Below are 22762 nucleotides of genomic sequence, written 5' to 3'. Positions count from 1 at the left end.
GTTTTATATATATATATATATATATATATATATATATATATATATTCACAAAAAGTGGAGTACAGCATAAGGAATAGAGACAGTGGAAATGTAATGGCAGAGGGGTAGTAGATTGGGGGAGGGGTGTTATCACTTTGTGAGGGGCATAAATGATAAATGTCTAACTATTACAGTGTTTGGTACACATTGAAACTAATAAAAAAAATTAAAAAAAAAAAAGACCAGTGGGTCGAGTAGACATGCGTAGCACATCTCTGAAGGAAGTACAATGGTTACAGAGCTAGGGCTCAGAATGGGAGTCCTAAACGTGGGCCGGCACTGAGACCAGCTAATGGTGATCAGAACTTCAGCAGGTACATGGTCAAGTGGACTAAGGTCGGGAAGAGAACACTGCTGAAAAGACTGGATCTATGGGCTTCTGAGGTGCAGATGGAGGGCTCGGGGGATAGGGAGACTGCTAAGAACACGATCAACAAGCCCAGGTCAGGGTCAAGAAGTTAGGGAGTTAGAGGATGGGCCTTCAGATACCCCTGGTTTATTTTACCGACTAATGCAGACTGTGATTGTGTGTGGGGTCAGTTCCAGTATTCATGGGTTCAGGGCATAAGCACCAGACTGATGTCTGGGAATGTGTGGTGCCAGGGTCCCCAGCAGATAACAGGGTGGTAAAGCTAGGTGTCAAGTGTGGCTGTGATAAAGGCTTTAGGGGGTTTCTTTATACCCACGGTTATCAACCTTTCATGTGCATCAGAATCCACACATACCTGTTCTGAGTTTCATGTCAAGATGACTGGTCCCTGAATCAGAATCTCTGGTGGGGGTGGGGGTGAGGCTCCTGAAAGCTTATTTTGCAAAACAGAATCCATAACAAAGGCCAGAAATTAACTTCCAGGAAATGAGGGCCCTTGTCAAATGAGGCCCCTGCACTGGCTCAGGAAGAGGTGAGTCTGCAGATGGAGGGCACTTGTGGCAAGGGCCGAAGGGCGGTGAGGTACCGAAAATAGTGGGGGCACACTCACTCGGGGTTGCTGCTACTTTTGGTACACCTGTGTTTATGTGAATAAAAACAATTAGTTATTCAAATATTCCCTGTAATACTGAAATCACTCATAATGATGGTCAAACCTGCTTTTCACCCCCAAGCTGATTCTAATCCCAAAATATTTGGAAAAGGGGTTATTCCAAAAATTTCCAAGACTGTAGGCCAAGAAAAAAGCACAGTTTGACTCCAGCAGAACCAGTCAAGGGGCTATTCTCTTACCTGCAAAATAGACTTTTCTTGGAAAATGTCTTCAAAATGTCTCTCAAACACTCGGTATGTGCTCTCATGGTCAGCTTTTAGAGTAATTTTCTAAGAAATCCTAGATAATTTCCTAGCACAGAAGGCATCTGATATGCTAGAATCCATTTACATCGTTTGTCTCTCGTTAACATGACAGCATTGACATACTTAGAAATTTGGTTAAAATGAGAATTTCTCAACAAAACAGCTCTTTGTAGCTTTATATACTCCCTAGCTACTGACCATAGTGATTTTAAAGACCAACAATGTGAAAGACTCTTTCTCATTGTCTGCATTAACAACTTATACGTACACTAAAAGTAAACTGGTTTTCAAAAGGGCATATAGGTATGAGGAAAGTGCACGGGTTTAATTTGTGGTCTTTCATATTATATTTAACTTAACACTCACATGGCACTTCCTATACTGTTACAAGTGCTTTAGAAATATGAATTTAATCGTCGTAATAAACCTGTGAGGAAGTCACTATTCATATTATTACTGCTGTCTTTCTTGGGGAAGCTGAGGCTCAGCGAGACTAAGTCACTTGCCTGAAGTCACATGCAGCTACAGATGAGCTTCAAATCCAGGCAGTCGTGCGCCAGGGTCTGTTATTAACCAGTACACTAGTATGTCTATTCTATTGTTTTTCCTTCTTTTAAAAAGAATCTTGAAAATCAAGGGTGGGTATTTATAAACCAAATATAAAGGATGGTAGACTAAAAGCCGTTTCTCTCCCTCTGTAAAGATAAATGTTAAGGCAAGAAGTTTCATTGCAACTTCAGCAAGGCCCTCTGTTAACTGGACGTTACAGCCACTGTATCCTGGGCATCTCTCCTCATTGGTAGAATCTCCATTCTTCTCTCCATTCCCTGGCTCTTTTGGTTGTTTGCGTTACTCACAGCCCTAACCTCTCCTACTGCCTCTAGTCTGATCCAGTCAACCTTCTCAGAGTTCAGAAAGATGCTTTTAAAAGATGAAACTCTTGCGTCGTCTATCTCAAATCTCTTCAATGTCACTGCTTTACTCTGTGGATAAAAGCCAGGTAATTTAGCTGAACAGATGAAGCAGTTTATGTTCCTGCCCAGTTCGTTATCTTGTGCCATACCTGGCACGCAGTAAGTGGCCTTGTTCTTCCCTATGTACCCTTTACTTGAGCGGTAACGAGCTGTTTGCCATTCTATTCCCACTGCTGTCTCTCTTCTGCAATTCACTTCATCCCTACCCCTCCCTCCAACTTGCATTACCAACCTTCACTAGAGAATTCTAATGCATCCTTCAAAACTCAGCTCAAGCATCGTCTCTCCCACCCCAAGGCTGATCTAGTTACCCCTTTTCTGTGCTTCTGTAGTAACCAACACACACCTCCTCTACCCCTTAGCAATACTGATTTATTCTTTCCTCCCCTACACACCAGAGATCAGTGCTATTCAGTGTGATCTGTGGATGGAGTCATCAGCATCATGTGGAAGCTCATTGGAATGCAATTTCTCAGGCCACACCCAAGACCAACCAAATCAGAATTTCTGGGGGGGAGGCCAATAATCCATGATCCTGTGTGCTAACAGAGCAGCACTGCCCTGGACCCTAAGCTTCTTAGAGCACACACTGTCGTGTTGGCCTGACACCCTAGCATGTCTCTTACTGCCTGGAATGAAGTAAGGATGAAAGAGTGATCAATGAATGAACATTGGGTTAACCCTTTGAATGATTCACTAGACTATATTTTTGTTTGTTATTTTCCGGAGCTAAATTATCCAGGAAACACTAGATATTCTTTAGTCCATTAATACATCCAGCCTTAGAATTGGAAATTTTCTTCCATTTCGAATTGGTTAAGACTCAAGTAACTGTTTCGGCATTATTAACGCGTGCTGGAATGGTTAAAGTTTAGAGCTGGAGAAGATAAGCACAAGGATGAAAATTCCCTAAGATGCACAGAATGTCTCTAAACAGTATTTTTATGTATTGCACTGTAGAGTAGAAAGTATGATACGCTCTGCTTCAGGCTTTGAAAGATTACTAGCAGTTTCTTTAAAACAGTCATTTTCTTTCTTTTGACTACATTTTGAACATAGTAGTTTAGGGAGGAAAATGCAAATTGTACAGCCACAATAAAGACTGCTACATATCAAAATATTATCTCATAGTTTTCTGGTTTCTCACAAAAGTCTTTACGCTATAGGCTGCTCATACAGATTTTTTTGCAGCACTTCAAGTTAAAATTAACAAGGCTACTAATATGATTTAATTTTTTTTTTCAGGTATAATTTCACTCCTCTAAAACAAACTGATGTAAGAGAGTCCATTAAATATAAACTATTCACCAAAGTCACAAAAACAAAAAGTACGCCTTAATTTTGAAATAATTTTATGTGCTGTTGTTACATGAAGTAAACAGGACACCATCCTGGAAGTCTAACACGCAGCCCCTCCTCCAAACCACTTAGACTGGTTACTACCAAGAACCGTAGGCATAAAACTAATGTTCAAGTACTAGAAAACTAATAGGTAACTTTAATTATATCCTGTACACCGATGTACGTAAAGTATAGATTTGACAACATAAAGAGTGGGTGTTTGTTTAACTATGTATCTTGAGGTTAGGGATTTTTCAGATGGCAGAATATAAAATGGCAACACATACTAGTGAAATTGCTGTCCAGTGGACATTTAATAGGTAAATAGGAAATGATGATGAGGGTATGGATAAACAGGAATTACACATTCCCCACTACCCTCCTTCAAAATGTTCAGAAAATGCAAGAGACCAGATGCCCACGTTGGGAAAATGTACCCAAAGATTCTTCAGAGACAGATCTACAGGTGCTAGAGTCTTACACCGCGCGGTATGTGACAGGGTCAGCTGTTACCTTCATCTCTTCCTGACAGATATTTTCATCTCATTTACCTGACAATATCTTGTTTGAGAAGCTTTAGTTCTTATGCTATGGTTAAATAAATGGAAAAATTCTATTTTTCAAAATTTGCCCCAGTTTTAGTTTTGTGAAATGACATGTTCTAAAAGGTAGTGTTGAGTAAAGGTCAATAAATGTAAATGGCTCAGAAAAATGCTGAAATGTATTAATTAGAAATCAAAAGTGTCTTTATCTCTAAATGTTTTCAGATTTTTTGGGTAGATACCCAGAAGAGGGATTGCTGGGTCATATGGCAATTCTATTCGTAATCCTTTGAGAAACCTTGCAGCTTTGTTTACGGTGGCCAAGACATGGAAACAACCAAAATGTCCTTCGATAGATGAATGGATAAAGAAGTTGTGGTATATATACACAATGGAATACTATTCGGCGGTAAGAAAAGATGATATAGGAACATTTGTGACAACATGGATGGATCTTGAGAGAGTAATGCTAAGTGAAACAAGTCAGACAGAAAAAGCAGAGAACCATGTGATTTCACTGATATGGGGTATATAAACCAAAAACAACAAAAGAACAAGACAAACAAATGAGAAACAGAAACTCATAGACACAGACAATAGTTTAGTGGTTGCCAGAGGGTAACGGGGGCGGGGGGTGGGGGGTGGGAGATGAGGGTAAGGGGGATCGAATATATGGTGATGGAAGGAGAACTGACTCTGGGTGATGAACACACAATGGGATTTATAGATGATGTAATACAGAATTGTACACCTGAAATCTATGTAATTTTACTAACAATTGTCACCCCAATAAATTTAATAAAAGGAAAAAAAAAAAAAAAGAAATCAAAAGTGTAGTTATCTTCTACTAAAGCATTTCAAAGGCAAGGCCCTACTCACTTATGATAACCATAGGATTTCAGGGCCACTTGCTTATTTCTACCTCTAAGTTTCATATTATTTAGTTCCCCAAGAATGCTTTCCTCCTTTCTTTTTTTTCCTTTTCTTCCCCCAAGTTTAAGTCCATGGCTTTTGTAGGCTAGCCAGAGTCAACTGGGAAGAAAGTGTTATTTCAGTTGACATGTTGACAATGAGTGCCAACAAAGGAGGAAAATAATCTCCAATTGTCTTGGGATTCTGAAAACAAATATATATGGATTAAGTTTAAATAGCAACAAAGAGAGAATAGCTAAGACATTCCCGGATTAAAAGATCTTTGCAGTTCAGGTTGTATCTGTAATTAAGCTGATGAGAATGTTTATCTATTATAGTTCCCTTATTTTTGGGGATAATTCCAACAATCCTTTGAGTAGGTATGCTATAGAAACTGAAGTCTGAGTACATGAAATAGTTAATATATAGGGTTTCACAATAAACTTTAGTATAAAAGGAGCAGAAAGCTGCAGTGAAATAACATATAATTATGTATAAATGTATGTGTGTATGCATGTACTTGATATGGGGAAATATAATGGAAAACTAGTTGAGCACATACAAATTATACTCAAAATTCTCATGTGACACTCACTTTTTTTTTTTTTTTTTTAATTATTCCTTGACTGAAACTATTATAACCCAGCAGGACAAGGAGCACTGGTTACATCGGAAACTAGATGTGACTCAGTATCACCCCCTTAGTACAGCCAGATTCACAGCCATCTAAGCAACTACAGCATCAGAACGCCAGCCAATCACAAATTCCATCACGGTAATATAAATGCATCTATTCATTTCCTCTCATTAACTTAACAGTCAGGCTTTGAACAATGCAATTAATTAACATATTCATTGTTCTCCTATGCTTTTGCCTCAAATTTTTTACTTCTTTAGTGATCAGAGATATCTGAATACTTAGAAAAGAAATGCTCCTGCAAAACCATCTCTAAAAGTTGTGGCACCAAAAGTGCCAGAATGAATTTTTCACTATTTCAAGAGATCAGCAAAAATGCTAAGGAAAACAAATCTATGAATCAATTTTATTTTTATTTGCATTTAACATGATTATACACATTCATGTGTCTAACAAGATCTGCACTGTTACATTAAAAATACAGTACAATAACATTCAACATGAGGTACTTCATATTTATATAGTTTTCCTTCATAAATAATGCTGTAAGCTACTAAATTCAAGCACTTTGATGCTCAAGTGGCTAGTGTCTTGAATTAGCCGGGCTTATTTCAACACCTTAAAAAACAAAAAAAAAGACAGTTCAGTGCAATACTTATGTAGAAATTAGACCATTTACTTAAATACTACATTAAGATATGCTTAAAGAATATTACATTAGAACTGCTAGCCTAGTTCCCCTTCATCCCCAGTATGAACAACAACAAAGACTGCCAGATTCATTGAGAAAAGCATCTACAAGTATTCTGTTTAATAAAGTTGTGTTTATACACTAGAGTTGCCTGCCTTGTCAGAACAATAGTTTCTAATTTTAAAAGCTACAAAATTTGAGATTACCAAAGAAAATAGAGCAAGCACATTAGCCTTCATTCCATGTTGTTGAAAATGCAGAAGGGAGAATAGGATTTAAAACATAAAATTTCTTATTCTAAATTCAATTTTCAAATTTAGCACACAGCTCTTGGCACCAGCCAAACCAGGTGGTAAATGTGTCTTTTTTCTTTAGTAGTAATTAACATAAAATTAAGTTCCAAACTCAGTGTACAGGCTCTCATGCGGCTTTCACCCAGCAGGTCCCCAGCCACATGGAGGGCAGCTAGCTAACGGGAGCACTGACACTGTTACTGAATGAACAATCTACACTGGAATGTTATCATTCCAACCTCACAATCTGATATGATGCAATTAATGCTAAAGTTAATTCTCTTCTGGCTTAAAAATTAGTGCCTTCTAATGAGGTATATAGTCTACCAATTTGCATGGTAGCTATGGATTACTGAAATGTTTAACCATAATTTAAGAACAAAATCCTTTGTAGAAGTATTTTTTAAATCAAAAATCCACTTTTATTTCATAGTTGCTTTGCCAAAACTACTGTCATCTCCAATAAGAAATAACTGTCAGATAATTTTGGGAAGTTGTCCTGGGAGTACTCATTTATAATCACCAGTAACAGCTTTTGATCATCTGTGCTAACAGACATAGGTAATGGCAAAGATGATTAAAACATTTCCCATAATCCAGTGTTCTCCTCCATCAGGGAAGCCGGCCAAAAGCAACAAGCCCTCATTCACAGGGGAAGAAGTGGCCAAGAAGCACAGCGAATATGATAAGGGCAGTCACTCACAAGGGCCTTGCTGGGGCCAGCAGGGGAACATTTCTGTCCCACCACTCACTGGCCAGGCAGGGAGGAGACAATTCCTGAGTCGGCAAACACACTAGCGTGCACATGGGTGCCCACGTACACACACCCACCCCAGGACTAACTCCTGGCTCCAGACAAGCCAGCTTCAGGCTTGCAGAGCAGGAGAAGGAGGCGGCCAGGGACCACACTCTGGGTGGCTGGGGAAACCATCTCAGGATCACACTGAGCAGAAAAGCTGCCCAGAAACACATGGATACTTCAACTGGAAGTGAGCACACTGGACACCACCAGGGTCACAGGCACTAAACCATCACAAGCCACCACCAAAGGAGGATTTCTTGATAAGCTTTTCCCTCCTTTGTTTACATTATCTGTGGACAAGCAAGAGAGCTGAATGTGATGCTGATGCAGTGAATATCAGGTGTAATCAGGTGCATCACTTCAGATCATTCTTTCAAAACCCTGCAGGCATCTATATTGGCACTTTAAGATGGCCAGAGGCCAGATTCTAGCAGTCCGGGAATAACACAAAATTATGATTAAGAAGATAGTACGTGATCAAAGTAGAGCAGGTAAAGTATATTTCAGACTAAAAAATAAAAATAAAAAATCAACAGATGAAAGTATCTTATTACATTAACATGTAGTGCTACAAAACTAGTTTTCCCATTCATCTAAAGAATTGTTTGGTCCTCTTTTCATAGGAAAAAGGGAATAGGAATTCTATACAGTACGACTTAGGAAAACAAGGAAATGGTGGGGATCAGAAGCTAAGTGGTGAGAAGACAGTTTAACTTTTCCAAACTTCATTCTATTATGCCATCAGTTAACTCATTTGTAGTATGGGATGCTTTTAGGTTTCCTTTATAAACTGTTTAAGTTTGAATTAATAGGCCTGTAACTTTTTTCTAATGGCAATAACATTTTATAATTTAGTTACTTCTAAAAGAAGTGTCTGTGCTGCAATATTTTGTCTTCTAAACTAAAAGAATAAAATCTGCTATGGCAGAAGTCATGGCCTAAACAAACATCCAGTTTCTTATTTCCCCATTTTACATGACATTTTGTTAAATATTGTTAATATTTAACAATCTTATGAATTAAGATTTAAGAAAAAGCAATGCCCAGAAGTAAAATATTTAAAGGAAATAAGAGCTAAACATGACTATTGTCTACTTCCTAAATTATTACTTATTACAAAGCAAAACTTCTTTCATAATTATACACTGAGGTTTATCTGTTATTCCTTTTTTTTGGGGGGGGAGGGTCTGTTTGAAAATTACTCATCATTACTTTAAATTATTTCTATTTGTCAAAATAAAGCCCTAAAGGAAATTTGAGGTGATTAAAAAATTTTCTGAGGAAGGACAAAACTGAGAAGTCAATGGGGCACTTGGAAAAGAACACAAATTCTCCCCAGCTGTGTGTAGACAGACGCAATTCTAAAAACCACAAAGCTCTAATAAGAACTTGGCTCTTTTAAGCATATAGTTAAAAGCTGAATGCTGCGTTTTTGCCTGTACATAATTAAAAGGTTGAAAAGAAATTAGAAACTGCCTATAGCTTCATTCATTACACATTATCTGCGCTGATCACGTATCTGCAGATGAGCTAAGCATCAAGCAGGTAGGAACCAAATGCGCACCTCAGAGCTCAACCTGCTTCGGAAGTGTTTTCAAGCATAGAATATAAGTTCGGGGATTTGCCCTCCCTGTACTCCGGTGCCATTGGTGCTATCCGAGGAGCACTGAAACTGGACAGTGACTTTGCCACACTGAACCTCCGTCATGCCTTCCTGTCCGAAGTAGCTGAGTTCATTGCCGTCCAGTATCACGCTGGCTGTGTAGAAGGTGTCTGGCTCGATCTGCACTGGGTACTCAAACCACACAGGGAAGGTATTGCTGGAGCCATCTGAGAAGTACTTGCTCAAGTTCTGGCCCAGAACAACACCCTGCCGCTTGAGTTCAATCTTGGCGCTGTACTCTGCAGAGCCACAGCTGGAGCCATACAGCCCAAAGCCCGCGATGAACACTCTCTTATCCACTGCAAACTGGATGCTGTCACAGCGGCCTCGATAGCGCCACTGGTTGCTCCGATAGGCACACGACTGGAAACGGTGACAGCGCTGGGGTACGAGGCCCTTGCGGGCCTTACTCACAAACTGCAGCTCGGGCTTTTTGGCTGCAGTGTACCAGAGGAAGATGTCGTTGGTCTCATTAAGAGTCAGGACTCCAGACTGCGCAGCACCATTGGCAAAATCATCCAGGGCCATTGTAGGTATGCGGATCAGGTACAGCGCCTTCCCCAGGACCTTGCGTTTATTTTCGATGCTCAGAGCTAGATCTTGTCGCTGGCACTCTACTTCAGCCCAGTTCAGAGCTGCCTCAAAAACCACAATCTCTTTGGCATTCAGAGTTTCCCTCTGGAGGATACTTTCTAGAGTCTGGAAGTCGATATCGCAGAACCCCTCAGACTTGAGAGCTAACTCAGCCTGGGCATCGATTACCTCCCAGCAACGCTGGGTCAGGTCTGGCTCTTCGAACAGGCAGCTCTGGGAGAGGAGCACACAGGCGTTCTTGGCACTCAGGCTGGTCTCCAGGAAATTAACGCAGGCTCTGGCGAGGTGAGGGACAATGTATTTTTTGGCAGCATAAAGAGTAGCCAGCACTGTGTCAGCAGCCAAGTCGATTTCATCACAATAGATATATCTGAAAGGAAGTGCACAGCATGTAAATGGAATTGTCACAAAATGAGTGTGTCCAGCAAGAAAAGATGCAACTACTTTCAAGTTAGTTCCAAGAAAATCATCTTAGGTGACAGTTATTACAAAAATGATTAGGGATTAAAGAAACATCTGAAATATGTTCATAAATTAATATTTCAACTCAGTAGTAAGTTTGTACAATTAACTTTGTGTTACCATTGCAGCCTCTATTTTATAAGTTGCATTCAATGTCTTCTTAAAAAAAAAAAAAAGAAGGTACCGGAACTGTTTTGAGAAAGAATTTCATTATCAGAGATAGTTGATATTAGGAAAAAAACAGCAAAAGTCTATTACATGTACTACTTTATATTTAATGAAAAAATAATTCCCTATGTTTTAGAAGTAACATATATATATAAGTTTTACTTTTAAAATTTTCTGTACATTCAAATAGAAACAAATACCTTTAATACTATAATGTTAGAAACAACTGCATCTTGATACTTTTAACTATGACTTGGATTTCTCCAAAACACAAAATAAAACCTGAGATTAAATAAGATACTTTTCAAGTAGTTCCAAGTTCAATAGGTTATCAAATATGGACTTCAATGCTGTCTTCCATGTACCTTTACACAGCACCTAATTCAGGCTTCGTATCTTTTTTGTATCTTTTTTTATTTTTTTTAACTCTTTCCTCTCACCTTCAAAATTAAAGAATACATTTTTTCCAGGTATATTTAATTAAAAGACAGTAAGAAAACCTAAATATGCACTATTCCTGTGACTGTAAAGCATCCCTTTACCAGGAGATAAAACACTTGTAGGTGTTTTGGGGACAGTGACAGGCTCTCAGAATGGTATGTAAACATAGCAATCATCTACTTCTTTTAGATTGCTATGGTTCACCAAGAGAGTCAGTGAGAACTACATACGGGTGAAAAATACATGCTGATAACACTTCATTTTAAAATTTTCTGTTTAGCTACTTGCTGTGTTTTCCTTTAGTTATTGTATTTCAACTTAGTGAAATACACATAACAAGAAATTAGTAATATCTTCTATAAGAAAGTTAAAAACAAAAACAAAAAACCACACACACACAACGATGGCAATATGAAAAATGTCCACAATCACAAATTGAATGTGCACTTTTACTCCCAGGAAGCCCTTTCTCTTCTCTGATAGGCTAAGCCATCTACCAGTGGCAAAGCTGCCTGAGAAAACACCTGCATCTTAGTGACACTCTAACCAGAGAACAGGGGCCGTAGGGAGGATTCTGAAGCACACTCAGCACTCTAGTGCTTACACTGGAATCGTCTAGTGAGCACTCTTCCCTTTTTCTTGACAACCCCCTTTCCAGGAATACTGGCTACTCACCCACAATGCAGGCATGAGGAAAATCTGGCCTCCACTATTCCTGGTGACAATGTGGTACTGATCAACTATGGCACGATAACAAATTGTACCTTACTACTACATTTCTGATTCTCACCATTTTACATGGATGGCATGTCTAATTTTAAAAAGCTGTATTGATATATATTCTAGGCAATACATTTGTGAGAAAAGATGCTTGTCAAATGACCAAATGACTTAGGTGAAATGTAACCGATTCTTACGTGTTTCCTAATTATGTATATATCTGGAATGACACATGATTCAACTGTAGTGAAGTCAAATGCTGAACTATTGTTAGCAGTCTCTGCAACAGATAATGCCAAATATACAAAACTAGCTTGATAGGGGTGTGGGGGAGGTGGGGAAGCCTTGCAGGTAAAATTGGTTTTCTGTTATCTCTAAAAGATTACAAAGGTCAAAAAGTACTGGTTGGTTATAAAGTGGTGGATTAGTTGACATTTTGATACTTCATACGCTCACTTGCCATCAATTTCCGTATCTTCCACTGTGAAAGTTTAAGTCGGCAGCAATTATTAGGTTGGTGCAAAAGTAATTGCGGTGTTTGCAATTATTTTTAACCTTTTAAACTGCAATTATAGATTTCAAAACTATAATGCAAATAAAGCATTCAATACTTTTAAGGTCTACAACTGTAACAGAGTGAAAATGCTCAGCCTCTCGGGTTCCTCTTGTTCAAGCCAGCTTCGTTCCCATGGTCTTCAGGTTAATAGCTTCTGCTTAGTCTTACATATAGATATGTTAATCATTACAGGAATTCTCTTTGCGGCTTGAGTTTTACAAAAACAGCCCCTAACCAGAAACTGCCTCTCCTGAGGAGATAAGGGAAGTATATACAAAAATAATGATTACTTATCAAAGATTTCCAGGAACCTGAGACTGGACTCACATTAACTAGAGTCAACAGTCTAAGAATAAAGAAGTTTCACAATTTTCCTCCACCCCCTGCTGGCTCCCAGATGTCCAGTCCTCAATTATCTCTTGCCCCTCTGTCTCCCCCCTTCTCTTGACAAAAAAAAGGCTGAATTCTGTATTTTCTTAACATGGTTCTTTAGGACACTAGACTGCCATCTTCTTAGCCTGCTGGCTTTCTGAATAAAGTCACTTTCCTTATCCCAACACCTCGTCACTCAACTCACTGGCTGTCATGCTGCTAGCAGACGATAGATAGCAACATTTTAACCATGGGTGGGATTATTGTCCAACTTGTTGATATACTGAATAATTTTTTCAACAAACATTATATTTATTCTAGTGAACCAAAATTCCTATAGCAACAGATATCTTGAACTCTGATATACTTGGTGTGCTATAATAGGATTTAACAAAAATTAAACAAATATGATTTGGAATAATCATTGGATTTAATCACACAGTAGATGACCACTATCTCGCACCAGTACACGCAAAAAAGTGGATTTTATTTACCTTGTTAACATGTATTGGATTCTGAAAGACCTGTGAGATATGAAACTACTTTTTAAGAAATATGTATCTTATAGCTTTACGTTTGTATACTACCAATTAAAATTTTTCTGTATAAATCCCTATAAAGCTATAGGAAACTATTCATAGCTCTCAAAAAATTTATCCTGTACTATCAAATGCAAATGCTTGTCATCCTTGAGAAACTCTGATTTTACGTAAGAGTATGTGTATGTGTGTGTGTGCAAAGATCAGATTATTTCGCAGATAATAAGTTTTATATTTGCTGACAAGAAACTAACTCCTAGAAAACTTAGAAATCTCTTAACTGGTAGTATTTAAACAAGGTATATAATTTCCAGAATTGTGAAGCAAATACTTATGTCTTTAAAGACTTCTTCATACACAATTCTTTCAAAGAGAACATCCTCTATTAGATAACACCTATATCAGAGAGTTATTTTTCTTTAATTCTAACTCGTTAAAAATCAAATGACTATACATGCCACTTGCTCCCAAGTCCCATGCCAAGGTGTGATTATAAATGCCTGCATCATTCCACTGAAAGACGTCATTTACAAGGTAAGCAGCACCCTCTGTCTTCATCAGTCGCCCTTTTCTGTTACACAGAACTTACATCTAACTGTGAAACCAGCAGAGTACAAGCACAGCATAAACAAACTCTTCCCAAACATGTGAACGATGCTTACTTCAGCATAGCGAGAAAAGCAGCAGGTTCGACATCTGGTATACGGATTTCATCTTTGTCCTCAGCAAGTTCTCCGTAAAACATTGCATGGAACACAGAGCTCCCGACAGCTAAAACGTACTGTGGAGAAAGGGAAATCTTATTTCATGCTCTAAATTGAGGCATTTTCAGCAAATCAATCCAGAAAAACAACTTTAGGCAATCAGGTTCAGTGGACACAGATCACCTAAACGGGCTCTCTTGCCAAAACCAAGGTACAATATATCTTGCCATGAAAGCATTACGATAGATGTTCATGCAAACCAGTCTCTATGCTGCTAATTATCTCAAGGACTTAACAGATTAATGTACAAGTTCCCCCATAACAAAATAAACAAATAAAAGAAAAGCTTATCTAACTGACTTCTCGGGGAAGAGTAAACACATGACTTTCCTAACCTGTCGCAACAACTTCCCATCACTGGAGAGTTAAGAGGGCATGTTTTTGTGTGAGGTATAAAGCAGAGTAGAAGGAACAAAGAAAAAAATTAAGCGTGGCCAAGGCCCTTTGAAAGACTGCACTTTCTTCGTGATGGGGTGAAACATGCACTGCCTGCCATCGGCAAGCTGCCCACCCCAACTTCCAGGCTTATGGAGAGGGTCCCTCTTTGTAAATCTGAGGACTAAACCGGTAATGCAGCTGTTGCTTACTTTGTGTCCTGGCAACCGCTGAGTCCCACCTGGTGGCCCAACCACAAAATGTACATCTGCCATCAAATCATTATTGAACATCACCGCATTTCTATAAACAGAGGCAATTTATTAATTCACAGCAGCTAGCATTGTTAACAACCCCAGCCCCAACACACAAAACCCAGAAAAGATTCTCAAGCTAAGCAACAGTTTAATAACTTCGGGGCAAAACTACAAATAAAGGTTCCAAGTAAACAACTGTGTTTGTAATCACTGCAAACACATGGGAAGTAAAGTTAAAAAAAAATTAAAAAAAAAAGAAAGTTATCCAAACTTTTCATCAGACTAAGGGCAAATAAAAGGTTTTTATCTTCTATGGCCCACAGACACACCCCCGTCACTTAAATGTTACAGCTTGCAAAAACATTTTTATCTAAGAGGAAAACAGCTGTACTGTTCTGGAAAAGGTACAGGGCAGCTTTCCATTACCAATAAAGCTGCTGGGAAAAGAGGAAACACAGATTTATGTTAAAATACAGTATGGGTTGTGCAAAAGCAGAAACTTCAACACAGGAAAACTTTTAAAGTAAACATGCTGGCCCGCCACTTAACTTACCTTTCTCTGATGGTAGGATAGAGACCCTGCCAATTCGGGGCCGGAATCAGGTTGTTGTTACTGAGATTCTGCTGGTGGTACTGCTGGACAGTGGTGCTGCTGGAGTTGGCTGCTTTTTTGCGGGGGAATATATCAGCAGCCATCTTCTTCTTCTTTTTAGTCTTCAAGGTAATTATTTCATAACAAACTGGGGGCAACTTGCTGCTGCCGCTGCTGCTGCCGCTGCTGCTGTTACTGCTGGTATTTGTTTTCTTCGAGCTTTTCTTGGACCTGTTCTTTACCGTCTCTGGAAGCATCAAGAAGAAGGTGAGACATTTCATGTTCTTTTCCTTGTCATCTACCATGAGTACAGTATGTCTCTCTCTATAGCTAGATATCCCAAATTGGTGTGAACATCAAGGAAAAGAGGCTGGCACGAGCTAAGATGTTAACAGAAACCAACAAGCTGATATTTTGCTTCTTTTCTCAGCCGGACAAGGTGACCTTTTCACTATGTTGAATACAAACTGGCTTTAAGTTTTATCCAGTACTGGGTCTGTTAAATACATCCCCATCATGATTCCTGTTTCTCTTATTTGCTCATAAAAATAACCCAGTTTCCTAGAGAACCTGAAAAATGCTACAGTGAGCAAAGATGACAGGCAGAGAGCCGTAGCACTTGTTTTCTGAATTAGGTTAGCAAGATGTGCTGGAGCCGCGCGGGCGAGTCTGTTCAGCCGGCTGAAGTTGTGTGGTGAATGGATCGGAGGAGTAGGTATTACAGCCCTGCAGATGGAGTCAGACAGCCAGAGCTCACAGCCAATAGCTGAAGTCACCAATCATGATTGGACCAAGCAAAACAGTGACACCTATTGTAACGTGCACAGTTCTGATATTAAAGGAACAGCAGTTGCATTCTGTCTACTGTTATTATTGTACATTTAAATAACATAAACAACTTATGAAATACATCTGAAAACAGGAAGAGGTTATGCTCACAGATTTCTCTTCAGTAGACGTACATTTTTTATTTTCCCACTTAAACAAGCAGGGTCAATTAACAAAGGGTAGGGACTGATGTCTACTCTGTATTTCTAGTAAAATCTTTATCTCAGCAGCATTTAGTTTCAAATACTTCAAACAAAATCTTCCATTTTACCAGCTAAGACGAACTATTAAAAGCAAAGGCATACTAAACACATTTATCACAGCTTAATGGGAAAAATGTTATTTTTCTTCTTTCAGTCTTTGAGTGAAAGTTACAGTCTAGTACAAAATAAGAGATGAGGTCATGTATTCATTTTACCTCCCAGTGTTTTCTAGCTCCTATAATGATTTTTGACAGGAGTCCCAGATCACAAAATGCTATTAATTAGACTATGATTATACCAGTAGGCTTAGGTGCACTGAAACGTAAGACAAATTCTAGACGTAAAAATAAGATTCAAATGGGACAAATCTAAATCTGGTAATCAGTGTTTAAAGGTTGTAATTCCCTAAAAATATTTCAGAAGGGGCCCTGTTCAGAATTTCAAAATCCAACCTAAATAGTAGGGCTACATTTAGACTTGTCATAATTTTTAAGAATATAATCCACAACTTGTAACACAAAATCAAGCATAAGGATATTCAAAATGATAAATGTTCTGATGCTGCCTAGTTGAAAAGCAAATAGGTTCTCTCTGCTTTGAATCAGAAGAATATATATACTATATGGTTTTTATAGATGAGAATGGAATCCTCCAATAATTTCTAGCTCTAGTGAGTAAGAAAAATAAAAACACCTGCTGCAGTTTTCACACTTAGTTATTTTTTTTTAAAGAGACTAAACGAGGAGATTTAATCTCACCCCATTTATTTGGATGACCGTCATTTGTTCCCAGTGCAGCAGCCATTTGCTAGCCCCCATCGAATGTGCTCTTCACGAGCACAGCCCTGCTAGCTCCACAAGACTCCACTGAGTGACGAGTGCAGGACAGACTGAGGCTCAACACCTGGGAGCGTCCACTGTTATTACAACTAATCATCTACTGAAGGTAACACACCAGAAATCAGACTTTAGATTCCTGGGACTCTAAATTACTAAATTGATTCAAGGAATATCTTCTTTATCGGCATTGTTGTTCTTAAAACTGCAAGGCCACTGCAAGCCAGACTAGACTGTGTGTACAGGAGAACCATGGTCTTGAGCAGGCTATTCATCCCACTTTTACATGGATCCTAAAATGCTGCTTACTTACAATTATCGTGTTTCCACTCACAGGACTACTTCTACACACATACATATTCACACACTTCCAAACCTCCTTCAAACACATTTTCACTTACATTGGAGAGAGAGAGAGAGAGAGAGAGAGAGAGAGAGAGAGAGAGAGATATCTAGAAACTAGTTTTTAAAAATAAAAGCGCATGGTAAAAGGCATGGAAAAGAAACAAATGAGTTCCTATTTGAGTTAACTATTGAGGACATGGTTAAAATTAAAGGATTTTTCTCCTGCTCAACTGCTACTCAACTTTTTGACCACTACCCTCTAGGAAAGCCCCCACCACAGGGAGTTCCTTTTGACAGGTCAAATAGTAATCAATTAGAATGGAAAAAGAAAGGAGCTGCTTTGGGACAGACATACTAGGAACTGGCAGCTGGACAAATGAAATGGAAAAGGTATAAAAAGCAGACACAAGAACTTAGAAGGCTCTGTGGTTTTCATTCATTTTGCATACATAGAGTTCAACACCCTTTATTTACTAAGACAGCCTCTGACAAACAATGCTTTCACACTAGTAAAATAAAGAAAAAAGTAAAGTGCACATAACAGATTAAGAAAGAAAATCAATATTTTAGAAAATGTTCTTTCTGAAATTAAAGGTTTCACTTATTTGGAAAATTAAGTTTTGTGGAAAAGCTTGAATCTACTAGTTAAATGAATGGTGCTAAATCTGAATCACCTAGAACAGTGCTTCAAAAAGTGATGTTATCACTCCTGGAAGTGAGGATTGATGAGCATGGCTGTTTAAAGACATGGTCCTGACTACAAAAAGTAATCCAATTAAAACAGTTGAGAATGACATTTTGATTTTTGTACCTAATTTGAAAAGCAGCAAAATGTTAATAAAATTTTGACAATGGAAAATGTATGAAGCACTACCTTTTCTTATATAAGGCATGTAATACAAGGTCCTTGCTACTGAAATTATGGTCCAAGGAGCTAGCAGCAGGAGCATCACTTGGAAGCCTGTTAGAAACCTAGAATCTCATCCAGATTCTGTATTTTAACAAGACCTCCAGGTAATTTGTATGAAATTCAAGTTTGAAAAAAGTCTCATACAGGTAACTGAAGAATGTTGCAGGTCTCCCTAGTTATCTGGTACCAACACCCAGCATTCTGCATTCCAGTACCAATTATCCAGTACCAACATTCTGCATTCAATTATCAAGTGAAGAAATAATTCAACACCATTTAATTTGGTTTGGATATAAAACTTAACCACCTTCATGTCTTGTTCTGAAATTCTTCTTGTTAAGCCCTAAATGTCAAAATTGTAGGATTCAGGTCTGTAGACAGCCAAGTGAGAGGTCCCAAATATATTTCAATTCTCTGAGAAAAAAAACAACAACCCTCAAGCCCAGATTATTCTAAAGGACAATGACAGAGACGATTTTAGTAGGAAAAATAAAGGACTAAAAAATGCCAAGTATGAAACAGATGAGCCACTTAATATTTTTAAATAATCTACTTCACAGTTCTACTTCAAAAAATTAGCACAGCAAAATCAGCAATCAAGTAATCTGGTTGAGTCCTGGCTCAGACACTAAAAAGTGTGTGTGTGGGGAGTGGAGAGTCGGGGGGGAGGGGGGTCTAAACAAATCATAGCCTTTAAGGGTCTCAGTTTCTCAGCTACAAAAGACGTTCATCTAGAACAGATAGATGAGTGTTTTTCAAATTTTACACTCAGTCCACAGTAAGAAATGCATTTTATATTTGGATTCATTACTAACATACACACACACACACACACACACACACAGAAGGGATGCCAAAAAAATGTATACACATTTTAAAAAAGGAAAAAAACTGTATTAAAATTCTAATACTCAATATATACGGATAACGAAAGTTGAATACAAGTTATGTGTATACATTTTTTTGGGACCCCGCTACATACACAAATGAAAAGACAGTTCACAAAACTTACTCTTAGCATGTTATGGTACACTGACATTTTATTCTTTTTCTTTTTAATGTTGGTCTTGATTCATTCCATTGATTTCATGAGCACAGTTTAAGTAATAATGGTCTAGATTATTTCTAAGGTTTTTAAGGTTTACCAATCCAGAGTTCTCTTCTATCAAGAATCTGGACTAGGGGCCACCAGATGAGGTAGAAGGTAGGCTGCATCAACTTACTGGAGCCCATGAAACGCCCCAAATTGCATACAAAATTGGGAATGTGCATTTCTTTTTCTGTAAAGAAAAGCCATAGCTGTCATCTGTCTTTCAGAGTAATCCATGACTCAAAACACAATCTAAGATCGATCTGAATATACAAAATAGTCATATCACTTTGTTCTCTGCTTTCATTTCTAGTTTATCTCATTAAACACAAATTATACCTTCTTTATCCCCCTTGAAACTAAATATAAATAGTTAAAACCTCATCTATTAAATCTGTAACCCAGAAACACTGCCTACTGGGCTGAAGGGTAATAAATGATAAGAGCCCTATATACATTGTAAAGTTTCATTTCTAAATTTCTTTTCAACTAGCATTGTATCACTTGTTCCTATGCCTCCTGAATTCTAAAGCTGTTAGGAGACATGGTTAATCTGCCAGAATGAAGTAAATAGGTCAAGAAGCCAGCAGCGTTTTAGGAAAGTATTTTCAAAGTACAACACGCTGATTGTGCAGTGAATTTAGGTGTTGGGCATACAAGCAAGACAAGGGACCAAGCTTAAAAGGTTATTAGCTAATAATAGTGGGTTTCAGATGATGTTTATAATTGCCAGAAAGTTCAATCACATTTATCTCTTTTCATTCAATTCCCAACAATAACAAAATTATTAACAGAATTTAAACTCACTTAGATCATCCTTTTCACTGAAAGGTTTGCCAGACATCCTACCTTTATTTAGTAGAATCTTATTACGTTCAGTTTGGGGGCTTGAAGGAGGTTTAGAACTAAAAGGGACTCTAGAAATCATTTAATGCAACTCTGCCCCACAGATAAGGTAACTAGGTATCCAAAAGATTGAGATGTGTGAAAAGTTCACAGTTAAGTAGCAGGGCAATGTCCGGACTTGAATGAAGATGTCCTGACTGCCTGCCTAATTTTGTCTCTTCCACTTACTCTAATGTTCACCCACAGTAATTACCTACATTTTTACATAATGCTTTATCTTCGTATTTCTATTCTACTTTAAAAGAAAAATATGAGTGCAAAATTTACAGACATGAAAACCATGAATATACACACTCCACACACTGCAGGAGACATGCTGTTGGAAGAATGTGAGAAAGACATTTTCTTGAAAGAAATGGAGAACTGTAACAAGAAGGAACATAAAAGCATATCAGAAAGCTGCTCAAAAACAGAAGAGGCTCTCCAGGTAAAATGAAAGTTAGAAAACCAGCCATTCATGGTTAACACCAACAGATTTTAGGTCAACAACTAACAATGCTGGCAACTCTTGTTTAACCTGCTCTAACTCTGGACTCCTTGTCTAGACTTGTATTTGGTTTACTACACGACACCTAAACAGCTACAGCAGTGAGGTTAACTGAGGTTTAAATAAGGTAAAATTAAGAAATCAGTACCACTCCCACGGATTATTAATACAACACAGCAGAGGCGAGGAATTTAACCTGATCAGTCATGATGGAGTCTGTTTTGTTTTTTGCTTATTTTGTTCTTCAGTACTGAGCGAAAGTTATGCCTGTGATTTGGAAGGTAAAACAGACAAGCCACAAAATGTTGGCAGTCCCTAAAGATAACAGCAGCTGCTGGAAAACAGACTATATGCTTTCTACATTTGGAAATAAACAAGGAGTCCAGCACTGGCAGCATGGTATGGGGAAAAAGCAAGAACTAATAACAAGCGACTGTAAGGTTAGTTACTTAGTATCTGTGAGCCTCATTTTCCTCATCTGCCAAATGGGGTAATTATACCCAGTTCATCCTTCTCAAATTTATTCTGAGGCAAGATTACAGGCCTGTGAAAGCACTTTGATAAAAGTTGAAACGACTCTGCAAAGGTAATCTTTCACTATTAATAACAAATGTACCCAAAGCAGGAAACATTTGTGATACAACCTTCCAAAACACAAAAACCTAAAGATTAACCTGGCTCCCTGTCCCTGTAATCTTCCAGACTTCACAACTACTGACATTTCATCCAACTTGGAGGCTTGCTCCAGCCTCACCCACAGACGAAGCAGGTCCCCAGTTGCTGGGATTTTGCAGGTGAGGTTCAATAATCAAGATTCATGTTGTACATTGTGATCAGGTTCCCACCCAATGCCCAAATTCGCACCTGAACTCAAGACTCCAGGCTAGGTGTCCACTGGATTTCAAAGCTCCATGAGATCACCTGTTGGCAGATGCCCTGCTGTACCCACCTCCTCAGAGAGCTCCAAGATGCTAGTAGTTGATCTAGCCACCGGCAATGTCTACAGTAGCAACCTAATTTGCCCTCTCTCAACAATGACCCAATTTGAAGTCTAGCACTAAGACTGATAAGTAAGACAAGCGTTTGGCCAAGGCATACATACCTCAGCGCCGACTGGAAGAATGAGGCTCATGGACAGTTATCACTAAGTCATTTCCTTTCCACCACACAAGAGCTCCAGTTAACCTTCAATTGTACTTTAAATTTTGAAAAAAATGCCCAAAGGTAGAATGTGACAATTCTTTGAGAGCAGGAGAGATTCTTTTTAAAATTCCATATGGTACTTAAGATGATATTTGATGATTATAGCTGTGTCTGTGTGTATCTTGTTTGGAATACTAAACAACTCATCTAAATCCCAAATCATTCTCGATCATATGTTAAATGAGGTGATCTTGAAAAGGAATATACAAAATTTGTCATGTGAGGTACTCTAAAGATAGCTATTTAAAGGAATGCTACTATGAATTCTTTTGTAAAGGTTAGGGTACTTTGGTAAACAAGGTAGTTAACTGCAAATTTTTATATATTCTATTGAGGATCTCATAGTAAATTTAAGTGTTGACCACATAATCTTATCTTTTCCAACTGTAGATTTCTAGGATTAAAGAATCTGCATAATGTTTAGCAGAAATAATGATTTATTTAATAGTTTTCTTTACATTTTAGTATTATGATTATGACCGATACCCAACTAAAACTCTTATGTGTATATACAGAGGGTGCCAAAAATATGTATACACTTTTTAAGAAAGGAAAACTATATTAAAATTGTAATAATATGTACCGATAACAAAAGAATACAAGTCACGTTTGACTCCTACAATTACAAAAGATGCTCAAAGTGGTTACCATCAGCATCCAGACACTTCTGATTATGGTGAACTACTGCTTGAGCAACGTTGACCAAAGTGTCTACTTGCATACATATTTTTGGGAATCCTGGTACACATGTGCCGTATTTTAATGATTTTTAAGTCTTCCCCCGCCCATTTTTACATCTCTGAAACTGGGTCGTATCTTAAAACTGATGGCATCTCATGAGCATAACTACTAGTCCTTTTTTCCTTTCTTGTTGGTACGTAAAATAATAGCATGTCTTACAATTGATGGCACCTCAGTCAGTGAAATAAAGT

The 22762-nt window shown here is 38.2% G+C and overlaps 1 protein-coding gene across 5 annotated transcripts in view; it reads right to left on the bottom strand.

Moving 5' to 3' along the window:
• Positions 1–6127: 6127 nt before the first annotated feature.
• Positions 6128–22762, bottom strand: part of BTBD3 (BTB domain containing 3) — a 34267-nt gene continuing 17632 nt past the window's right edge. For 2 of the 5 annotated variants that reach the window (XM_019734913.2, XM_019734914.2), the window contains 4 exons: positions 14984–15269; positions 14386–14476; positions 13697–13815; positions 6128–10146 (listed from right to left, as the gene is read on the bottom strand). In XM_019734913.2, coding sequence (XP_019590472.2) covers positions 9114–10146; positions 13697–13815; positions 14386–14476; positions 14984–15269 — 1529 coding nt within the window. In that variant the 3' untranslated portion in view covers positions 6128–9113. Of the gene's footprint in view, positions 10147–13696; positions 13816–14385; positions 14477–14983; positions 15790–22762 lie in introns of those variants that run through there. The other 3 variants (XM_019734912.2, XM_019734911.2, XM_074318301.1) reach the window with 3 other exon arrangements.

The sequence above is a fragment of the Rhinolophus sinicus genome, linkage group LG13, assembly GCF_036562045.2.
Source record: "Rhinolophus sinicus isolate RSC01 linkage group LG13, ASM3656204v1, whole genome shotgun sequence".
NCBI lineage: Eukaryota > Metazoa > Chordata > Mammalia > Chiroptera > Rhinolophidae > Rhinolophus > Rhinolophus sinicus.
This window is presented reverse-complemented; position numbering and strand designations above follow the sequence as displayed.